Raw genomic sequence first — 25204 nt, 5'->3', positions numbered from 1 at the left:
TATATATGCTTTCTACGTTTCTAATTATTAATTTGAAATGAATTTAGAATTGATCTTTTCTGATCTGAAAATTAGCTTTAAAAAAATTTTCGTAAACAAAATCTTACATTAAGAAACTATATGAGAACAATTAAGAAATATTTTGAATATAAAATGAAATGCATAAAAAAACTGACAAATATACAAGATATTGCTTATAAAATTATTTTTTCTTGTAAAGAAAATATTCTTATAGCGCAAGACGCTAGATGACGGAGGAAATCTGAGCATTTTTAGAAACAAGACAATCTTATAGAGAAGCTTTATAAGAATTTATACAATTTTAATATATAGAGTGTTCGGTAATAACGCATGACTTCTAGTATACAGATAGTAGAAGGGTCAAATAGAGTAGAAAAGTCCTTTACCATTTTGCGATTTTTTCCAATAATTAATAAGAAATTAATTTTTTTTAAATCAGCAAATCCGGTGCGAGAAGAGGTAGCTTAATCGTGGAACTCCTCCGATTGCTCCTCTCACCGCTCCTTTCTCGTCACGTGATTGGCTGATTTTTTATATTAATTTCTATTAATTTTTGCAAAGATTGAAAATAAAAGACATTGCCATTCGGTTTAATTCATTTTATCTATATACGAGAAATCCGGCGGCTATTACCGGATATCTTGTATACAGAGTGTCTAATTTTAATCGACTACCTCCAAAAACTTTTATTTTTGATTGTACAATAAATTGTTTCAAACAAAAATTGTTTGATTTAAAGTGGGACAAAAGATAACGCTACTGATTTTTTTCTGAAGGACGCTTTTCAAGATCATTAAAGGTCAAAATATGTAATTTGCAACTAGTAGCTACATACTTTTTTTTATAAATTGTCTTTTATAAACTGTGCTTCCATTATTTTATGCATAAAAGTATTGTGATAAAATCATAAAAAATATTTTACTCGCATCTTGTAGTTTATGTACTTAAAATGTCAAATTAAAGTATCAAATTAAAATATCTCGTAAACTATTCATTTTTTTACCATTTCATCTTTATAACCTTTTATGGTGAATATTGCGAGAAATCGATTTATATAAAATCGAAAAAAAAAAGATCTTCGAATGATCTTGAAAAACGTCTTTTAGAAAAGTCAATAGCGTTATCTTCTGTTTTTTTTTAATCAACTTTTATTTATAATATATTGTACAATCAAACAAAAAATTTTTGAATCCATTCCATTAAAATTGAACATCCCGTATAAAAAAATTGTACATTAAAATTCAATTCTTTCATACTATTTGTAACATTATTTTTAATATATAGGGTGTTTCTACACTGGCGATAAAGATTTTAATAGTATATTAGTTAACAAGTGCGGAGGATCGTAAATCGGCCGAGAGTGAGAAAGTTTGGCGCACGAGGCGAAGCCGAGTGTGACAATCCGCACGATCGGCCGATTTATGACCCGCACATGTTGGCTACGATATTTTGTGTGACCGGTGCGTGAAAAGGGAGCCCTTTCTAAAATCCCATCATGTGCGTAAAGAGCGACTTTTCGCGCGCCGGTTGCACAATAATTTTTAATAAAGATTTTACAAATTTTCTGTAACATTTCAAGACGAAAATTCTAATCATAGGCAGCGCCAGCATTTTACATGGGTGGGTCATATTTATTATTACATATATTATGTATTAATTTTTGTTCGATTGTTTGGCTAAAAATGGCTTCAATCTAGTCTCTGGAATAAGCCGAACATAGTATAAAATTAACTATGAAGATAGAATTTAAAATTAATTGTAGAATTTTAATAATAAAAATAACTTCATATAAAAAAAGCTGAAAACTTGGACAGAATAAGATAGCATAATTATGCTAAAATTTTTTTAATGTCAGGGTGAGCCAAAGGATGGGTCAGGATCCACTTTTGGCGCCGCCTATGATTCTATCTAATACGAAAATATAGTATTTTTAAATAAGAAAAGTTTAAAGCTTATGAATGACAGAGCTAGAATTTCACGCATTCAAGGATAACAAAATGACAAAGTGATCAAGATGCTTCCATGAACCTATTTCCTAGAAGTAAAGTATTATTCAGGATTAATACTTAGAGGGTTTTTTTTAACTGAACTGGTTGCACTAGTTCTCTCAGAGTATTTATTTTTCCTTCCAATGTGGAGTATTATACAGGGTGGACCATTTTAATCCACACAAATATCTTATAAAGTAAGCAAAATAGAAAAATATGTTTTATACAAAAGTTGGAGGGTTTAGAGGAGGATCATCTGACGGTGACCTTGGCTTTGACCTTAATGGCAAATTTAAAGGTCAACTTGATTTTCTTAAATAAAACCACCAATTTTTCATATCATATTCTGATAGTTGATGTCGAGACCTTTCCAAAATACTATAATAAAAATTTTTCTATTAAGCACTTTTTGAGTTATACAGGTTTAAAATTAACAATTTTTTCACAAAATGCTTTTAAAAAAATATGTTGCAAATTACAAATATCCTTTTTAAAGCAACTATGTTTTCTTTACATGGATTAATTAGTTTCATTATTCCGTGGATAAAAGTATTAAGGTATGATTACCGAAAATTAAATATTGTATTTTGCAAGACATTTTATGTCAAAAAATTATTAATTTCAAACCTTTATAACTCAAAAAGTACTTAATGAAAAAATGTCTTATTATAGTGTTTTGGAAAGGTCTCGACATCAGCTACAAGAATATAATATGAAAAATTGGTGGTTTTATTTAAGAAAATCAAGTTGACTTTTAAATGACTTTCAAATTTGACATCAAGGTCTAAGCTAAAGTCAGGTGTCCCCTTCTAAATCCTGCAACTTTTGTATAAAACATTTCATTTTATAAGATATTTGCATGGATTGATTAAAATGGTCCACCCTGTATATATTCAATATAAAGATCTTAGTTTTGCGAAAATTTTTTTGGAAATTCGGTAATTTTTCAAAATAATTCTTTGACATACAAGTCATTTTAAAATTTACAGTTAATTATCGTAAAAGTATTTTTTTCATTTCAAAAATGTTTTGTACAAAAATTATAATGTTTCAGGGTAGTCAAAATACCTTGGTCTAGAATTTTCTCCATCTAACGATTTTCAATGTCATTTAGAGATCAACACAGTTTTCTTAAACGAAACTATCCTATTATTTTTACACAATTTGATTCCTCGTAATATTCGGCATAAAAAATTATAAGGGTAAGATAAAAAAGTGAAAAGTTACGTATTTTATACTTTAGTTTGACATAATCTTACATAAACTATGAAATCTCATAAAATATTCATTTTCCGATCATTTTATCTCAATAAAAACTGTCATGCACAAAATAACAAGATAAATCAATTATAAAGAAAACACATAGTTGTTTACAAGAAAAAGTAATGTAAATTTCAAATAACAGCTACATATTTTTTCTTAAAAATAACTATGTGTTTCTTTAAACAAACCGCATTATTTTGTGCATAAAAGTATTGAGATAAAAAATATCGAAAAATTAATATTTTATGAGATAATGTAAAGTTATATCGAATATTGTTTATTGTTTAAACTATGGCTGTAACGAGAATAGTATCTTATGTGACAAGTGCGGAAAATAACGAATTACATCGCGCGTGAAGTTGCCGCATGAGCCGAAGGCTTTTCGCCTAGTTTACATCAAGCACTTGATACGCGTATCAATTAGTGTATTTGAACTAGTCAGCCAATAACTGAACCAATTTACTAGTAATTTACTATTTGATATGCGTATCAAGTGCTTGATGTAAACTAGACCTATGATGGATTCACACGAGTACGAGTGTGAATGCATCATAAGCTAAGACGAATGCGGCAACTTTACGTGCGATGTATTCGTTGTTCTCCGCACATGCCACAAACAATATTTTTTGTAATGCCTATCGCGAAAGTTCGATTTGAGATGTTTTTTACTCATGTACTTATCTCTTGATTTTTTCGGTAATAAAGTCTTCGTGGCAGATTCAGCTGCTTCTATAAGTTCTAACGGCGTGGACGGTCTTGAATACTCGTTTCTTTTATCCATTTAATCCTTCTTGAATAGTGAAGGTTATAACAAATTGACGTTTTGTCTCGTGTGAATTTCGTTACGTTCAAGTTTGTTATGTCAATCGAGAAGAAAGATGATTTTTTCCGCACTAGTGCGGTAAAGTGTAACTATAGTAACACATTACCGCACTAGTGCGGTAAAGTAAATAATAAAAATGCTTTTCTCGTATTAGTGTGGTAAAGTAAGGCATACATTGAATCGTTGAGAAATAAGCCATTTTCCGCACGCTAAACAGCAATCGAAAATCGAACTTTCGCAACAGGCGTTGCAAAACATATTTTATACCAAAGTTAAAAGATTTCGAAGGAAAAAAGTTGATAATTTTGAATTTAATTAAATCAAGATCAGGTTTTGAAGCTCACAGAATCCATTTTTTTTTAATAAAATCATTTTACTTTTTCATATAAATCGATTTCCTCGCGATATCCGACATAAAAAATTATAAGTGTGGAAATGGTCAAAAGAAAATAGTTTATGAAGGTATCTTGTACTATGTGACATACTTAAATATCTCGTAAAATATTTATTTTTTCAATAAGATTACCTCAAATAGTTTTACGCACAAAATAATGAGAGAAATTAATTCGTGTAAAGAAAACACATAGTTGTGGAGAAAATATCCCGCAATTCATAATAATAAATTAATTAATTAACATCTGCTTATACTGCTATATAAATAGTGGGCTTCTACTGCTTTTATTTCTCGCTACCAGATGTCACAACTACGGATGTCAGATCCCAATATATTATTCTATATATTATTCTCTAATGACATTTAAAAATGAATGAATTAAAGTCTAATCAATGCAATAATCAAACAGAAATTCGATTTGGCAAAATTGCTGTTTCAATATCAATAGTCAGTGTTTGGATAGTATTATTGATGAATAAAGTAAATTATATGGTTTACAAAAACATTAACGGGATAGAAGAGTATTGCAATTTCCTTCAAAACTCATTAGCGAAACTTCTTGAATATATTGCTTTGAATATATGACACAATATCACATGAAAAATATAACCATCGAAGTGTACTCACTTATAATAATTGTTGAGTATGACTCATGGTCAGAGAAATTATTTTTTGAATATCTATTTTTCCGGACAATTGGATAATTGGAAGTTAGGCAGAAAAGGCGTTTAGATCTCTTAATGAATTTTTTTATGAAAATATGTTAAAATTTAGGGGGCGGCGGGTGGCTGTGCATGCTGCGTCACCGAAACTCGCCTGAGGCGAAGAATAGGTGGAACGCGGGTTCGAGTCCACCCAGACCCCGGTAGGAAAAAATATATAGACATCTAGGGTCCACATTCATGGAACCAGATGAGCTGTATAATCAAAGGATAAACAACCTGTGCAATCTGGCAAAAAAACGCTGGATTGGGTTTACAGGGATAATCATCAAGCACAGCGGGGGTCGCAAAGAAACTTTTAGATCTAGGTGACCTTTAGGGACTTATATATAGTTCCACCCATTCTTCCTACTACTACTACTATGTTAAAACTTAAGTTTTTGTCCATCAGTCAATAAGTTTCGAAGATATGAAAAATAAGAATAAAATGTTAGAGAAGTATTTCATATAATATATTACTTTGTAAATGTTTATGAATGTAGAAAATAATTTTAAGATTCATGTTAAAAAATGTATTGAAATGTCCAAGACAAAAGTAAAATATTTAACATATTTAAACATTTATCATTAATTCAGTCTATTTATTTATCGTAACATTTTTATAATTTCTTGAGAGATATTTATAAAATATTCGTAGTTAGATTTCAGTTCAATTTAATAATGTGAACGTTAAAAGTAAAAAATAAAACAATTTTCTCTTTGTCTTTCAAATACTTTACTTTCTGCAATTCCAGTACTTTTATATGCAGTATAACGAGAAGAATCGATTACATAAAAAGTGTGTGTATATTATATGTTTATATACAGGGTGTCCCATTTTAATTTATCACCCTTCTTAATTAGTAGTAATTTTGCAGGGAGCGGTAGAGAAAAATGTTTTAGATAAAAGTAGGGGTTATCTAATGGTGACCTTAAGCTTGACCTTGAAGTTAAATGGAGACCTTGAATGTCATTTAAAGTTCAATATAAAAATTTTAAATTAAAATTCAAGCCTTGTAACTCGGAAAATACTGAATGAAAAAATACTCTATTATAGTGTTTTGGAAAGCTCTTGAGATGAGCTATAAGAATATGTAATAAGAAATAGGAATTTTAATTTAAAATTTTTATACTGACCTCAAATTTGACCCCAAGATCAAGGTCACATTAGCAGATGATCCCCTCTGATATTTAAAAATGTCTTCCTTAACGAAATATAGCCAAAAATTGTGAAGTAAGTAGAGAAAGCAGAACAGATCAGAAGAAAATTTTACATAAAATTTTCAGGGTTGCCACAAAAAATGAATTTTGAAATTCCCTGACTTTTCCATGTTTTCTAGACGACAATGCGGAAATTTCCCATGACCACAATATGTATGAAAAGTAGGAATTAGGAAAGAATAGCTTATATTATTAGAAACAATACAAAATAATATGACGTAATCCTGAATTTAAACCAACAAAAAAATGCAGTGGGAAATAAGGAATAAGAGAAAAGTCAATTGAATAAAAACATTTAATAAAAGATATATTTTAATGTTTAATTTACGTTAAAAAAATAGAATTTAACTTTTTATAAACTTCTAAAAATATTAAAATTGAAATAAACTTTACATTGGTAAATACATATATCTAATTTCTACATTAAATTTCAAAATAGAAACAATTTTTAATATATATTTTAAAAATAATAGCTAATGCACGGACTAATATATAAAATGCAATATTAAGCATTTATGGGAAATGGTAAGCAAAATTTTAAATTCCAGGTTTATTTACATATTTCCCTGATTTTTCCAGATTTTCCCTGATTAATTTAAAATTCCACTTTTCCCGGTTTTCCCGCTTTTCCAGGTCTGTGACAACCCTGATTTTATATAAAATTTTATATAAAAAAAATCTTAAAATTGATGAATACGAGTAATTTGATAAAATTGTTCACAGAAAGAAGTGCATTTTAAATTTCAGGAGACAAATCTTTTCAATATCATTCAAGATAAAATTTCTGTTTTTTTCATATTCATTCAGTCATGAAATTATTGAAATTACTTTTCACACATTAAAATTTATTTTTCATTGATTCCGATTATTTTTTTTTTACATATAATTCGAGTATGAGTCGAAAATTGTCATGTTTCATTTTAAAAATGGAAATTGAAAAATATTAATTCGATAAAGCGTACTAATTTACTCATAAATATATATATATATATATATATATATATATATATATATATACAGGGTGGTCCTGAACGTTCCAGCCAGACTTTGAGATTTTATAGGAAATTTAATTCTGAACAAAATATTTCCTATAAACATGGGTCGAAAAATGCTTCCTAAGAAGTTATCGCTCAAAAATCTCTGAAATCGTGATTATTTTACACATTTTTCCAAATATCATGAAAAAGAAAATGTATGTCTTTTAATAAAAATAATCAAAACAAAAGTTGTAGAAAAAATTATCTTTCAAATTAGATCAAAATGATTGTTGTATATTCCATAGATTTTAATATAACGTCTTTATTCATTTTCTACTATTACGTACTATTTTAGTTTAAAAAAATTTATTTTATTTTCATAAAAAAAAAATTTTTTATTTTTTATTGTTATATCATTTTTTTTCAAGAAATTTATTAAGTCTCATTTTCTTTTCACTATTTGCTCTTCCTTTTAAAGGACCCCGCACCAAATCAGTGGAATTTGGTTTATGGCCAAATTTACTGAAACTGTAGTATGTTATTCTTTATGACCTCCTGATCAAAAGTCTTAATGGACATAAAGTCCAAAAATCAATGGTTTTCGAGATACTGCTTCAAAGGTTCGCTTTTTAGCTTTTTGCATGTAATCAAGTGAATATACGAAATCAGGTTTACGATGGTAATATTACGCGTAACTGTAAACATGTAAGTGCAGATGTGTATGCAACGGTAGTATTGAATTGACAAGTATACCGATTTTGAAAATCAGCTATTGTTTATAACCTATAAGCGATACAATTAGTGCCCGCTCTTAGCGCAATCCAGGACAAACCACGAGGAGGTGGCGAGCATACTGATCTCTGTGTGTGTATGTGTGCGTACGAGCGCGCTTAAGGGGATCCCGGATGATGTTTTTACCGACCGAATGCGTGAATATTTATTTTTTTCATATAACTTTTTATTGACTATACTGATCAATAAATCCTTTTCCACGATTAAAGTACTTATAAAAACGAACCGCGCTAGCTATGTTTGCATATATAAATCATATAAAAATCAAAAATTACAGTTTTGTTATCAGCTGCTTTGTGTCAGTTCGTAATAATACTTATTTAATTAAAAATGTTCTGCAGTTTGTCTGTGCATGAAATATAGTATGCGCGGTAAGGATAATATGAAGAATTATTAGTAAACGATTAAAAGTGAGATTGCAAGTCTAATAAAAAAGTTATATATTAAAAACATTTTTACGCGTATGTGTTGTATACGTGCATATGTTTAGATATGTGTGGTGCTAACCTATCATGTGTATATATGTATACGTGCATATGTTTAGATATGTGTGGTGCTAACCCGTCGGAGTTCGGCCAACGTTCCGGCATCACCTTAATAGATCGTTAGTTATATCTTCTGTTGTGAGATTCAATTTATCCGTTCTTTATTCTATGTTATGGTTAAGGTCTTGCTGATGAGGTCTATGAGCAGCATCTTGAACAGATTGCAATAGTTGTGTGGAAGGATATTTAATACACTGTTGATGTCGTGCGTATCTCAAAAACCAAAGAACACTTGCAACATGCGCACATATCCCCAATGTTCGAGCACCTGCTTGACATGTACAATAGTAATCTGTTATTGGTTCTACGTTATCGTTATCATTATCATTCTCCATTATAAGAAATCCAGAGTTGGTGTTTAGTTGCATTACGGTAACGCGAATATACTCTAACTCTAATCAATGATGGCTTATCAAAGTGAACATCGATTTGAAACTCTTCCTGCTCGTCTCGTTGGAGTTTATCTTGAACGTAAGACGGAGCTAAATTCACTTGATAAGTGCCAACTGTCAATTCTCGTAAATAGTCTAAGGTAAGCAGGGGGAAGTTACGGACATGCTGGTGATATTGAGACGATTCCAGTTAGCTCTCAAAACTCTTAGATTTTCTGCATCCACACGCTCTTGTACAACATTTACTTGCCTTGATTGTTGTAAAAGTTCTCTTGCTAACTCTGCATTTGCTTCTTCCATACGAATAGGCGGGTGGTATTTATTAATAATACCACCAGCAATTCGTAAAAAATCCCCAAGATTTTTTGTGTGAGTTATTTGAATGACGTTAGCAAAAAACTTAAAAATTGAATTTAAATGTCCGTTACGAGTTTCGACCACCCACCTTGTCTTTGTTACTATTCGAGATTCATTAGCTTGTTCCGTAGTAAACTGACGTTGATCTCGTTCAAGAAGACAAGGCATCCTATGTGTGATTCCCATAGCTTCAAGCAATGGTATCGCATCTCTGTAACCTCGATCTACTATGAAAATGTCCCCATTTTGAAACCATTCTCTTATTTCTTGCATATTTTGTTCGAATTCATTTCGAAGCATTTGAGCATCGTTATTTCTCGCATCTGAAAAATATGGTCCATAAATAGTTAATATATAACCATCGGGGGCAACAACCAAGGCAGGTTATCATTTACTCAAACCTGCCCACTGTACAATGTACATTATACAGAGTAAAATTGCCGTAACGTGCGGAAGTTTGAACTTTGTTGAATTCGTAAGTAAGAGCCATCATGTAAGCTATCGCCTTTTGGTTTTCTGTCTGTGGATTATATAATTCATTTGAAAAGTCCGTACAACGTCTCGCTATATAATCTTCTCTAGTTATCGCAGCGAATCCAATATTTGATGGAACGAATCGTTGCATTAGAGAGATTCGCACAGTAGCGACAGCTAAGCTCACATTTTGTCTGCTTTTATAATGAAAGATTACTTTTAAGAAGTCATCTGATAAATCTTGTCGTAGCTTACATAAGAATGTCATAAGATCTTTTTTTGTTATATTTTTGTTATAACCTGCTGAATAAAAAGAAACACAGTATGTGAATAAATCCTGGAACTGTTCCTTTGTGTAATAGGACTGATGCATTGGAACGCATCATCTTCGAAATCATTCTCATATTGATAAACTCTTGTATTGTTCACAGCATTTCGACATTCATCTAAAAACAATTGCATCTGATCTCCTCTTATTGAATATGGTCTATTGACAAACTGCAAAGCAGGTAAAAACAATGGTAGAATGAATCCTCGATCATCCAAATGCTGTGTACAAGACTTGGTTATTTCTGAAATATAAATATTTCTTTTAACAAATATATCGACCCTATATGCGATAGATAATCTGTGCGGATTAACTGCAGCATTACAAAATAAACAAATTCTATTTTGAGTTTGTCTTAAAACATTAAGTTTCAAGCAGTAAGGATCACGTTCGAGGGTGGTTATTTCCGCTATGATCAAACGATTGCAATTCAAATACAATCGTGTTCTATCTGTGACATCGAGAGGATTTTGTCCTAATGCATTACGTCTAGTGATAGCGATTTCTCGTTTGTGTGCATTTTCCTCGCCATCAATACGAGCCATCTGTTGACGACCGAATGCATGACCACAAATGTAACACTCTAAGCGATTCTGAGCCATCATTGATTTTATTATTTAATCAATTAAGAAAGTATCGAAGAATCGACTTAGGCCGAGGATTCTTTCATATAAGTCTAGAAAAAGCCCTTCTGAATATCAATACAAAAATAAAGATGTACTTTTTTTAATCAATAAGTTTTTGATTGAGTAATAAGAAGACTATGATAGCTATAATTATCAGATGAGTATAAAAGTGAAGCATTCCAAAGTTCTATCCGAATTATGATAGTCCGAACAGTTAAATCTCCTGATACGAATGAATGATTTTCCAAAGAAAAAGTCAATACAAAAGATTCTGCCTCTCATGTAAGAATGTTAATGCTTATGAGATGAATGTGAAACTCGTATGGAAGAAGCAAATGCAGAGTTAGCAAGAGAACTTTTACAAAAATCAAGGCAAGTAAATGTTGTACAAGGGCGTGTGGATGTAGAAAATCTAAGAGTTTTGAGAGCTAACTGGAATCGTCTCAATCACCAGTATGTCCGTAACTTCCCCCTGCTTACCTTAGACTATTTACGAGAATTGATAGTTGGCATTTATCAAGTGAATTTAGCTCCGTCTTACGTTCAAGATAAACTCCAATGAGACGAGCAGGAAGAGTTTCAAATCGATGTTCACTTTGATAAGCCATCATTGATTAGAGTTAGAGTATATTCGCGTTACCGTAATGCAACTAAACACCAACTCTGGATTTCTTATAATGGAGGATGATAATGATAACGATAACGTAGAATCAATAACAGATTACTATTGTACATGTCAAGCAGGTGCTCGAACACTGGGGACATGTGCGCATGTTGCAAGTGTTCTTTGGTTTTTGGGATACGCACGACACCAACAGTGTATTAAATATCCTTCAACACATCTATTGCAATCTGTTCAAGATGCTGCTCATAGACCTCATCAGCAAGACCCTAACCATAACATAGAATAAAGAACGGATAAAATGAATCTCACAACAGAAGATATAACTAATGATCTATTAAGCGCGCACGTACACGTACACACACACACACACACACACACACACACACACACACACGCACACGCACACACACACACACGCACGCACACACGCACCCACGCACGCACACGCACACGCACACGCACACGCACGCACACGCACACACACACACACACACACACACGCACACACACACACGCACGCACCGCACGCGCACGCGCACGCGCACGCGCACACACACGCACGCACACAGGGATCAGTATGCTCGCCACTTCCTCGTGGTTGGTTCTGGACCATAAAAAAAACTTACCTTTTTTAAAAAAAGGTAAAAAAAGGCGACAAGTTTACGTGCTTATGTGAAAAAGTGTTATACAAAAAAACAGTGGTTTTAAATTACTATAAAAAAACTGCTCTAAAAAATAATGTTATTTTAATTTTATACAATATATTTTTATTGTACAAAATGATTAAATATTTCTAAAAAAAAAATGATATCAAAAATTGCGATAAATAAAAACCTTTATACTATAAAATCTTTTATTATGATTATTTTATTAAATAATTTTTTTCATAGAAATATTTTACAAACAACAATTAATTAAACATATGACTCATATATTGTAACGCAGCAAATTATATAAAAAGATCAAATGTGACGAACGATTTATGATTGACAATAATATCTTATTTGGATTAAAGAGTATGATAGAAAATATATATCTCATTTGATATTATTGTCAACCATATAATTACTCGTTATATTTGGTCTTTAGAAATATTTTAACCAAAAAAAATAGGAAAATTTTTGTTAAAAAAACTTGGCGCTGCTACATTTTTTTTTTAAATTACTGTAATGTATTTGTAAATCTTAAAATAAGAAATAATTAATTTACTATAATTATGTTAATGTAACATGCCAAAGAGACGGCCGACCTCCGATAGGTTAGCACCACAAGTATCTAAACATATGCACGTATACACATATACACATGATAGGTTAGCACCACACATGTCTAAACATATGCACGTATACAACACATATGCGTGAAAATTTTCTGCACCGTTTTCTTATTTATTAGGCTTTTAAACTTATATCTAAAAATATACTAATACTTCTTTATTCAATTTCTAGTCGGAACCTATCTTATTTTGTACGTACAAACAGCAGAACTTTTATATAAAACAATTATTTTTTTCGACCTGACGACGAAGTCGATAAAGAAATTTTAGTTTTTAAATTTTTTCTTGTTTTTAACATAAAACAGTAGGTTCCCACTTTGTTTCTGTACGTGTTTTTTGATTGTGGAAAAGCATTTATTATTTTATTAAACCAATAAAAAGGTTTCAATGCAGAAAAATCTATAATCATCTAATCGATAAAACAGACATCCGGCATCCCCTTAAAATATTCAATAATTAACTTAGAAAATATTTGCATATTAAAGCAGCGCCAAGTTTTTTTAACAAAAATTTTTCTATTTTTTTTTGGTTAAAATATTTCTAAAGACCAAATATAACGAGTGATTATATGGTTGACAATAATATCAAATGAGATATATATTTTCTATCGTACTCTTTAATCCAAATAAGATATTATTGTCAATCATAAATCGATCGTCACATTTAATCTTTTTATATAATTTGCTGCGTTACAATATATGAGTCATATGTTTAATTAATTGTTGTTTGTAAAATATTTCTATGAAAAAAATTATTTAATAAAATAATCATAATAAAAGATTTTATAGTATAAAGGTTTTTATTTGTCGCAATTTTTGATATCATTTTTTTTTTTAGAAATATTTAATCATTTTGTACAATAAAAATATATTGTTTAAAATTAAAATAACATTATTTTTTAGAGCAGTTTTTTTATAGTAATTTAAAAACACTGTTTTTTTGTATAACACTTTTTCACATAAGCATGTAAACTTGTCGCCTTTTTTTACCTTTTTTTAAAAAAAGTAAGTTTTTTTTATGAATATCATTCTTTTTTGTAGTATATATTTATCTCTCCCCTCCCGCTCTATCATACATACATTTATATCCTGCAGAAATACAAGTTATAGATAGATAGATAGATAGATAGATAGATAGATAGATAGATAGATAGATAGATAGATAGAGAGAGAGAGAGAGAGAGAGAGAGACAGACAGAGAGAGAGGGAGAGAGAGAGGAAGAGAAAGAGGAAGAGAGGGAGAAAGAGAGGGAGAGGAAGAGAGAGAAGGGGGAGGGAGAGAAAGAGAGTGAGGGGAGTGAAAAGAGAGGGGGGAGAGGGAGAGAGGGAAAAAGGGAGGGAGGGAGGAAGGGAGGGAGAGAGAGAGGGGGGTCTAATGTGCATATCGATAATTTTTACTATTTATTTTGTGAATTGTTTTTATTAAACCAAATACGAAAATAAATATTAAAAAAATTGAAATTATGTTTTCGAATGTATATATTTATTAATATAATTAACACAAATGTTACATGTAGAGTACACAATAATTGTAATTTCTCATTTATACATGTAACTTTTGTATTACAACATATGTTACATTGTAGTTGTATTGTTATTACATTCCAGATATCACTGTAACTCATCGATAAATATTGTAGGATATTGAAAATAATCTTTGGATAAGTTATTGTGTTATCTGGAATATAATTATTATAATATAACTACAATGTAACATATGTTATATTACAAAATATTACTTTTACGAGTGGAAAATTACAGCTAATATGTACTTAACATGTAACATTTACGTTAGAGACATAGCAGTTATGTTATATAGCAGCTATATAAATAAATGTAATTATATTATAATAAATAAGTAATTATATTATAAAAGAAATTATATTATAATAAATGTAATTATATATCAATATACACATTAGTATATATCAATGATATACACATTAGACCTCTTTCTCTCTCTCTCTCTCTCCTTCTCTCTCCCCTCCCTCTATAAAAGTATTCTTTTCTGAATTTATCAGCTAAATTTATATTTTCTCTTGGTCGTTTAATTACAACTAATATGTACTTAATATGTAACATGACATTGTAGGAAATAATATAACCTACATACATGTTACATATATGTCATCAAACCTGACACACAACCTAACATCATGGATCATGGAGCGACATTAATACAATCTAGCGTTGACTGCTCGAACAGTACATTTTCGCACACATGCGCATTGAGAAGGTCGACGACGATGACCAAAATTTTCTATTTTATTATAAAGTCAAACTTTACATCGTAATATCTCTGTATATATAATACGTAGAGCAAAAATAAAGACAGTTTTCTAATACAATTTAAACCCAAGCTATCGATTAAGTCTATCGAGAATACGATCAGTTCAATCCTTCTATGAGATCTGATAATATAAGATGCTGTCAAAAGTCCGACTCGCGTAAAGATACACGGAAGTACCTCGCTACGATTTTGTTACTTGTCGCGAGACACTACCGTGTCTCTTGATTGCGCTAAGAGCGTGCACTAATTGTGTCCCTTATAGGTTATAAACAATAGCTGATTTTCAAAATCGGTATACTTGTCAATTCAATACTACCGTTGCATACACATCTGCACTTACATGTTTACAGTTACGCGTAATATTACCATCGTAAACCTGATTTCGTATATTCACTTGATTACATGCAAAAAGCTAAAAAGCGAACCTTTGAAGCACAGTATCCCGAAAACCATTGATTTTTGGACTTTATGTCCATTGAGACTTTTGATCAGGAGGTCATAAAGAATAACATACTACAGTTTCAGCAAATTTGGCCAAGAACCAAATTCCACTAATTTGGTGCGGGGTCCTTTCATTTTCTTTTCACCTTATGTTCTTCCTCTATCAGAGATTTTTGAGCGATAACTTCTTAAGGAAGCATTTTTCGATCCATGTTTATAGGAAATTTTTTGTTCAGAATAAAATTTCCTATAAAATCTCAAAGTCTGGCCGGAACGTTCGGGGCCACCCTGTATATATGTATGTAGGTGTTTCCTTTAATTCTTACATCCAAATAACTTTTTCATATTTAATTGTACAACAAATGTTTCAAACAAAAGTTATTTGATTTAAAGGGGAATAGAAGATGACACTGGCTTTTGTGTAAAAGGCATTTCAAGGTTATTTGAAGGTTATTTTTTTAAATGGAATAACTTTAGTTTTTTTTATATAAAATCGATTCCTCACAATATTTACTATAAAAAATTATAAGGGTAGGCTGGTCAAAAAGTGAATAGTTTACGAGATATTTTTTACTTTAATTTGACATAATCTTACATAACCTATGAAATATTTCGTAAAATATTCCTTTTTTGATAATCGTACTTTTATGCACAAAATAATGAGAGAATTCGATTAATGTAAAAAAAATACAATTGTTTTTAAGAAAAAGCATGTAGTTGGCTAATTGTAAATTACATGCTTTTTTTAAAAACTAAGTATATGTGTTTTCTTTACAACAATCGATTCCTCTTATTATTTTGTGCATAAAAGTATTAAGCTATTAAAGGGATGCTGCCGTAGTTTTGTTTTATTGACTGTAAGTTAGGTTCATTTTTGATTGAATATACAGATTGAAAAATCCTCCACAATAAAAGTACTGATAATAATAAATGGGAAGCGCTGTCCGGCAACTAATTTTTGCTGTTTCATGCCTCGACATCGATTCCGCACGCAAATATACATACATAATTAATTCAAGTACGAATCTTTTGATACAGGCTTTTTATCTCATTTTTATTACTTCTGTGTTATTCTTTCATGCCATCTCTATTGAGAGCGCCATATTTTGTGCACAAATAAACTGCAGAATTTTTATATTAAATAAGTATTGTTATGAGCTGATGCAAGAAGCCGATAAAAACTAATTTTCTAACTTTTATTGTTTTTTAATACGAAGTTTCAGCGCTCCTCGATCATTATTATCAGTACTTTAATTGTGGAGGAATTTTTAATCTGTATAGCCAATAAAAAGAAAAGCCCTTGAACTCAAAGTCGGTAAAACAGTCATGGTCAGCATCCCGTTAAAGTAAGATTATTGGAAAACTGATATTTTATGAAATATTTCATAGTTTGCGTAAAATTATGTTAAATTCAAATATCTATTTAGAATATATTTCGAACAATCAATTTATATAAAAAAATATGGTAATTATTAAAAAATATGGTAGTTCCATTAAAAATATTTACGATGATCGTGCTATAAGCCCAAAATTAGGGTTGGAAAAAAACTTGTTTTTTTTTTTCATTTTAAACAATAATATTGATTTTTTAATTTAAAACATGTTTTCTTTGTTTTAAACATGTTTTTAAGTAAAGTAAGAAAAAAACACGTTTTAAACAAAAAAAAACAAGTAAAAAACACTTGATAGCTTTGATCTGTGTAAATAGCGTAGAAACAGTTTCAAAATTAATAACAAAAGCACTCAATAAAAAGATTGATAAAACTAAGATTGAAACTAGCAACTAAGGCTATATTATAATTTGTGATCTTTTAAATAAGGTTTTTTTAGTTGAGTAATAATTGTGTGATTAATATATATTAAATTATATGTATATACAATCAATTATTACTCAACTAAAAAAAGTTATTTAAAAGATCACAAATTAAAACATATGATTATTTATTATTTCAATTATTTGAAAAAGAAACTGTAAAGAAAACAAGCAAATATAAATATATATATTGAACATATATTCTTTATTACTTTATTTTATTTTGAGTTTTTCTTACTTAAATGTTTATTTTTTAGTCAAAGAAATGATATTATTTTATTTTTATTATTTGCAATGTAATAGATAAAATTTCAAAGTCAAATGCAATATGTTATAATTTAGTTTTTTTTTATAGTTTATGTATAGATTATGTTCAGTAGTTCAAAAATATCTATATGTAATATGTAACATAAATTATAATTATAAATATTATAAATATATAATATATAAATAAAAAACTAAAAACACAAACAAGAACTCTTTTGCAACATGCATGTCTATTAGTTTTTGTTTGTTTTTATTTTTCTTTACAGTTTCTTTTCCAAATAATTGAAATAATAAATAATCATATGTTTTAATTGCAATGTTTTAAACAGTTGTTTAAAACTGTTTAAAACAAAAATGTTTAAAACAATGTCTACTGTTTAGAACAAGTTTTAATCAAACTGTTTTAAACATATTGTTTAAAACATAACAACCTTGCCTAAAATATATTAATTCGGATTAATTTGTCAATTCTATTATCGACATTGTAAAAGATGGAATATAATATTAACGTAATATATCAATCACTAATGCCATCTTATGCTAAAAATTGTAAAAGAATAATATGTTTAAAAAAATAAATGTGACGAATTCTTAACATGTCTTGATATGAAAATTAATAAAAAATAGGAAAGTCCTATTTTTTCTTCTTCTTCATGGTTTAGTGGCCTATATAAACCAGACTTGGCTTTTCCTTGCCAGCCATAAGTTCTGATAAGGTCCACAGTAGACCAAGAAGGAAAAAATTTTTTTCAAACAAAACACGTCTGAACAAGTTGACGGACGCCAACGGACTTTTAGTGCTATTTTTTAAATATTATTTAAAAAAAAAATTTTTATTAAGTTTATTTATCCATACAAATAAAATTTATTGTATAATAGAATAAATTTTTTATATGTATTATATTTTATATGTTAACATAAAAATGTCTTTAAATTTTATGTAATGCATTTTGGTAAAATATCAGTCATTAATTATTGTTTGTTATGTAGTTATCAATTATTAAATATCATGCAAATATATTGTATGCAAATTGCTTACCTGCAAAGACTATATTGACACCAAGGGCTTGTGTAAACCGCAGATAGGTCCGTCCAAGTTCATAAACACAAATGTGTAGAATATCACTGATGTCAATAAGCATAATAGGATGAAGAACTATATAAATTGTTAAGAATTTATATTGTCTTTATATTCTTTTTCTATATGCCTTTAAATACGTTTCATATATATATATGTATTATATATACAAGATGTCAGTTAAAGTGTTACAAATTTATATCTTTGTTTATAGTACAAAGTAGAAGCAAAGTATTTTAGAGAAAAATGTTTCATACAAGTTATAGAATTTCAAGAAGAGAAAGAGAAGTTGGCGTTATTAACTTTTTCCAAAAGAGTGATTTTCAAGATCATTTGGTCATTTGTTTTTTAGTCTAAATTTTTTTTATAAAATCGATTCTTTACAATTTTTAGCATAAAAAGTTATAAGGGTAAGATAATCAAAAAGTAAAGTTTATGAGATATTTTATACTTTAATTTGACATAATCTCACATAAACCATAAAATATCTCGTAAAATTTTATTTTCGTCAATCTTATCTCAATACTTTTATGTAAATATGTAGCTGCTAGATGCAAATTACATACTTCTTCTTGAAAACAGCTGTTTTCTATACACTAATTTCGTTATTTTGTACATGCTATTTTAAAAAATAAATTTTAAAATCTTTAAAATTGCTTTGTTGGAAAAAGTAATGCCAACTTTTTTTCTTCTTGAAATCCTATAAGTTTTGCACAATATTTTTCTCAAAAATGTTTGTTTCCAAGATACAAGTTTGTAACACTTTAACTAATATACCTAGTATATTTTATATTTGTATTCTATATATGATTTAATAAACAAATTCAATTGTGCATTAATAAAAATTAACTGTGCACTAAAGACAATTTATACAAACACAGTAAAAATAGAAGAAAAGCATTAAGAGTTGTCTTAATCTTTTTGAATTATTGTAAATGTAAAGGATACGTGTATTGGTTCCATGTCGACAAGTAATATAAACACAGGCAGCCTGGTTATGCACCTGTTTTCTTCCACGTGTTAAACGACGATCTAAAGCCTTTTTATAAAATGTTACAGACATATTGATATCATTCTCGTCTAAGCTAAAATAAAAATTTTACATTTATGAAAAATAATAAACACAGCCCATTTCATTGTGTGCACATCATAAGGACAAAAATTTTTTACCCTAGCTGCATTCCAAGATGTATTATACCTTTCCTTGCATTTTCTATAGTATTCTTTCTAGACTCTTTTTCATTGAAATAACCTGAAAAAATAGAAAAAATTTAGTTGGCACTTTTACATTATAAGTTTCAAAGGAAGAAAGAAAGAATATAAAAATTACTTACGTGCACCAAAATTTGTAGCACCACCTGTGCTATCATTAGGGACGAAGTATTTAGGCATTACTTTACCAGATGATGATTCTTCAAAAGTTGGTTGACTAACAATAACTGAATCCTCTAATACAAAACCACATTCCATACAAATAGCATCTCCACGTGCAGGATCGGTCTCAATATTTGTAGATCCACAACTACGACACTTGTTTCCAGACATCTATTGCAATAATACAAACATATACATAATATTTTTAAATTATTTATTTAATTTTATTTATTATAAGTAATTTATTACGAAAAGATGATGGTAAAAATACTAATAAGTATAAAAATAATAAATATAAATCAAATTTTCTTCATATATATATATATATATATTTTTTTTTTTTCATAATTAATCACTTCTAATAAAATCAAATAAATAATTAAAAAAAAATATATATATATTTTAAATTATTTATTTGATTTTATTTATTAGAAGTGATTTAGTACGAAATAAAAAAAAATATATATATATGTGTGTGTATATATATATATATATATGAAGAAAATCTGATTTATTTTATTATTTTTACACACACACACACACACACATATATATATATATATATTTATATATATATATATATATATATAAAATTTGATATTTTTTTATTAACTTGTATGTTACATTAGAATATACGTGTTGTAATAGAATTAAATAAATTATAATATAAAAAATTAATAGAACTAATTAATTTTTGTGAAAAATTTAGAAATATAAAATCAATATGTATTAAATCTGAATTAAATAAACAAATATGTTTGATTGTATTATATACCTTTGATATTATGTTTATTTTCACTGTAATATAACCAAACAAACTCGTAGAGTTATCTACTTATAATATTGTAAAAATATTATCATACACCTTAGATCGTAAATAAATCATGTAATTTCAAAGTATGTACGCATTAAACAATTAAGTTTTTTAATCTGTGCTAAATATGTAGCTACTATGTAGTCTAAATCGAAGAACACAATCGAAAACTTTTATTATTCTTTATTCTATATATATTTTCTTTATAATAGTTAGAGCATAAACATGAAATTGTGTAGAGCGCTCTCTCCTATTCGTGATTCATTCTGGATGCGTAAGGGTGCGATTACATGGACGCGCGGAAACGCGGAAACGCGGAAGAGAAAGTAACTAAACTTTACTAGAGTCAGAGAGAAGAATGAGAGAGGCCACGCCGCCGTTTTTCGTCAAACGCTTTTTCTAGGCTGCTCACTAGCGTCACGTACATCCATTTTACGAGCGTCTGGAACTACATGGCCACATCCACTTTCGATGTCGGTAAAAGAGCCAAATTTAGTTCATTACATCCACAATTGATAGACCAGAATACGACGAAGATCAGAGTTCAAGACCATATGTTTTCTTTTTTTTTTTTTTTTTTTTTCAGAATTGTAAATGAATAAAAAATAAGAAATAATAAATCAATTGTATTTATAAAATATTTTCAATAATTTTATATTCATTTACAAAAATAACATCCCTGAAAATTAAATTGATTGCACAAAAAATATAAAAAATAAGAAAATAAATATTGAAAATAAAATAAATATATTTGTATAAAAATAACAAAAAATTAACATAATATTATAAAATAAAAATAATAAAAAAAATAAAACTTATGGAAAATAATTTATCATAAAAAAAATTTCTAATAATATATATTTAAATAAAATTAAATGAATAATTAAATATACTTTGAACTTTAAATTATACAAAAATTGTTATATAATATAATATATGTATATTAATATTTTTTATTTAATACATATACCACGTGTACAAAAATGTATATATATATATATATATAAGGTGTCCCGGATTTTGCGAATTAAAGTACCATAAAAAGAAAGTTTCTCGAAAAAGTAAATTAAAAAAATTTTTACCATTTTTCATTCCAAACAGTATTTTTTGAGGTAAAAAGATTTAAAATTGGCCAATTACAGAATACGACTAAACGGACGCCTATCCGTGAGTCGATTATGTTATATCCTAATAGCACAACATATCCGAAAGATATTCAGAGGATATCCAGAGGACATTCGCACATCCTCAGAATGTTCTCTGAACGTTTTTAGGATATGTGTGCTGTTTGGGTAGTGACCATGCACTTTACGCACTTCAAGTGTCCATTAAATCGTAATCTATAATTGGCCAATTTAAAATTTTTTTACCTCAAAAATTTTATTGTTTAGAATAAGAAATAGCTTAAACTTTTTAATTTATTTTAAAGAACTTTTTTGCTATACTATACTATTTTGACTCGCGAATTTCGGAATCCTGTATATATCAGTTTTTTTTTTGTAGGAAGGGAAAAATGCATTATGCATTTCCCATCGGCCGTCCGACGGGGGTATGTGGGACTCTCACCCACTAAAAAACCCTCCGCTCTAAAAAAAAAGCTGTAATTAAAAGTATTCATTATTATAAAACATATATTTTGTGAAAAAAGATATTGTTAAATAATTTGTATTTAATCATATTTACTATGTTAACGTGGAACGTATGTTTAAAAAAATTAATAATATACTGTAATTAAAGATTTAGGTACATAGGTGTATATGTATTTTAGTTGGCATTTAGATATGCATGACGTAAAGATTGCAATCACAGTTGAAATAATTACATAAATCGCTCAAACTAACAGGTCTTATCACGGGAAATCTACATATAATATAGATTTTCTATAACTAAAAGAATCAGTTATATATTTTGATGTCTTTTGTTATCTATTTCTGTTAAGGCGTCATTGTAAGTGATTTGTCAAAATCACTTACTGTATACTATATTATTAACGGTATTCATATGTATCTTCTATGATTATATTAGAATACCGTATGCCAACAAATACATATACGATAGATTTCATTTATTGTACCGTGTTACTGTACTTTCTTAAAATTTTATTATTATATATATCTCGTGTTATATGTCATTAGTAATCAGAAAATACATGATTTTACAATTTCTTAGCATGATTGCATAAAAATATTTTATTTAGTCCGTGATTAAACCTGCTAGTTAACGATTTATGTAATTTGTTTCAACTGTGATTGCAATCTTCTAAGAAATTGAAAAATTCATGCTTATTTTTCTCATTACAGGAAAATAATACTCATTACTAAATGTAACATGATTTGCAAACATATTTTAATGAATGTAATTTCATGATACACAGTATAAATATTTCTTTTCAATGACAAAATTATGCAAGATATATATAACAATAAAAAAATGAAGAAATTTTTTACAAAATAAAGAAATTATATTATTTTATAGAAAATACTCATATTAAAAAATAATTCTTTTTCTAGATAATTTTTACTACGTTCCACGTTATTTTATGTTTTTTCTATTCCTTGCATTAATTTTTTTAAATATTAAAATTAATAAATATTAATATATTATTATATATATATAAAATAATATAAGATGTATATATTAATATTAATTACTATTAATTAATAATAAAATAATATAAAATAAATATAAATATAAAATATTTAATAAATAAATGTATAAAATATTTATAAAATTTATTAAATAAATTTTATATAAAATTCTTAAATATTTTTTTTTTTAATGAATTATTAATAATGATATTATTTTAGACCTTTGTGGTTTTTCTTTCTTCATATCATTTTTTTCTTATTTGTAATTAATATAATAGTGCTCAAGATGATCTTACATTTAGTATCCTTTATTTTTTATTTTTCTTATATATACTTTTATTTATTTTATTTATAAACCTCTTAACTTTTTTGTGTGATGCACTAGCTACTTTGGCAGTACGATTGTTATATCTCGTACGGGAATATATTTTTACAGTAATCATGTATTTTAATGCTTGCATCCGATGATTATAACATTCGTTATTTTTATCTAACCAATCTGGATGAATTTGATTCGTTGCATGTACACATTCCGTCACTATTTTTTCAAGCATCTGTGTGGATGGCCAATGGCTTTGCCATGTACAATTAAACGCCATTAATTGCGTTTTAGTAATATTTGTGTATAGAGTTGTTGGTCGTACTAATTTTGTTACTGTTGGAGCATCTTCATCTGTATTTGGATATTCACGAAATTCTATATATTTTTCATTTGCTGCAGGTTCATCCATTGGTGTTTTCATCATTGCGTTGCGGCAATCGTCACAGTTACTTTTAGCAATACTTCGCCGTGCCACAAATCCGGCAAAAAATGCAATGGCATTTTCATCGTAATTGCTATCAATCTCAATCGGATTTATATTATCAATTTGTTCGATATTATATTCTTCGAGAAGAATTCTAACATCTTCGTCAAGCAATTCACTTTCATGTTCAATATATTCTACAGTCGCATTGCTCGTATTCATGACATTTTCTATTGTCTTAACAAGTCGACTTGGTCGATTAATAAGAGTTACACCTTCTGTACATTGAACATTGCCCTTGTCGCTAGTCTGAATATATCCTGTGGAAAGTATATGTCTGATAGATAATCGGATCATTCTTGCGGTTGGATTTGGATTAAAACCTCCGCGTTGTCTTATTGCAATTTAGAAAACAAATGTTCGACAGAATCCTGATTACACAATCCTGTCGCAAGTTCAAATCCTTCGTATTGATTTGCAAGTTTTTTATAAGTTGCAAGAATAGCTCGTATAGTTAATGGAAAACCTTTGAAACAAGGAATTTGAACTAGATTTTCCGCCGATTTTGACCATCTTGAGCACCATTCGATAGAATCTGTTAACAGATTTTCAATATCTGAATTTCTGAAGGATAATGGTCGTTTTCCGCCAAATGTAATATTAAGGCTGTAACTGTTACAAGCATCAATAATATTATTTAAGCGTGTTGCAAAGTCAGCTGTAGCTTCCCACGTACTCGTATTTAATTCTTTTGCATTACCAGCTGTTCTTATTGCAGCTGCAAATGTGTGACTAAATAATTGAAAAGCTCTTTTAACATTCATCGCTTCGAAATTATTTGGACGAATATGTGCTTCTGTTATATGGGATAATAAATTTGAGCCTCCTTTTGTGGCATTGTCAATATACCAAGTCATTTCAAAATCTGAATACGATGCGATTATTTTTCCATCACAATAAATGTTTTTGTGCGTTCTAAGAAAACTTGCCA

The 25204-nt window shown here is 28.6% G+C and overlaps 3 protein-coding genes across 4 annotated transcripts in view; all 3 read right to left on the bottom strand.

Annotated features, from left to right (window-relative positions):
* The window catches only part of Brf (Brf RNA polymerase III subunit), a 53628-nt gene extending 32754 nt beyond the window's left edge, over window positions 1–20874 (bottom strand). For both annotated transcript variants that reach the window (XM_085480357.1, XM_029302168.2), the window contains exons 1-5: window positions 20841–20874; window positions 20026–20236; window positions 19862–19943; window positions 19640–19776; window positions 18653–18769 (exon numbers count right to left, since the gene is read on the bottom strand). In XM_085480357.1, coding sequence (XP_085336483.1) covers window positions 18653–18769; window positions 19640–19776; window positions 19862–19943; window positions 20026–20236 — 547 coding nt within the window. In that variant the 5' untranslated portion in view covers window positions 20841–20874. The remainder of the gene's footprint in view (window positions 1–18652; window positions 18770–19639; window positions 19777–19861; window positions 19944–20025; window positions 20237–20840) is intronic.
* On the bottom strand, window positions 6889–10051 carry LOC114930409 (uncharacterized). The gene is made up of 2 exons (XM_029302171.2): window positions 9876–10051; window positions 6889–9797 (listed from the first exon to the last, which is right to left on the bottom strand). Exons 1-2 carry the CDS (start codon window positions 9895–9897, stop codon window positions 9253–9255), a joined length of 567 nt encoding a protein of 188 aa, XP_029158004.2. The 5' UTR covers window positions 9898–10051; the 3' UTR covers window positions 6889–9252.
* Window positions 20875–23775: 2901 nt separating the features above from the next.
* Window positions 23776–24597, bottom strand: LOC146724175 (uncharacterized). Its single transcript, XM_085480364.1, has one exon. The coding sequence runs from the start codon at window positions 24568–24570 to the stop codon at window positions 23776–23778; it is 795 nt and encodes a 264-aa protein (XP_085336490.1). The 5' UTR covers window positions 24571–24597.
* Window positions 24598–25204: the final 607 nt, after the last annotated feature.

This window comes from Nylanderia fulva, unplaced genomic scaffold (genome assembly GCF_048542155.1).
Source record: "Nylanderia fulva isolate GAGA-0341 unplaced genomic scaffold, ASM4854215v1 Scaffold145, whole genome shotgun sequence".
NCBI classification, from domain to species: domain Eukaryota; kingdom Metazoa; phylum Arthropoda; class Insecta; order Hymenoptera; family Formicidae; genus Nylanderia; species Nylanderia fulva.
The sequence above is the reverse complement of the archived record's forward strand: the minus strand, read 5'-3'. Positions and strand labels throughout refer to the sequence as shown.

Excerpts from the sequence above, each read along its gene's own strand:
- LOC114930409 (XM_029302171.2), bottom strand. The coding sequence starts at position 9,897 with ATGTACATTGTACAGTGGGCAG. Across the intron at positions 9,798-9,875 it reads GTACATTGTACAGTGGGCAG|ATGCGAGAAATAACGATGCT; the intron begins GTTTGAGTAAAT and ends CATATTTTTCAG.
- LOC146724175 (XM_085480364.1), bottom strand. The coding sequence starts at position 24,570 with ATGATCCGATTATCTATCAGACATATACTTTCCACAGGATATATTCAG.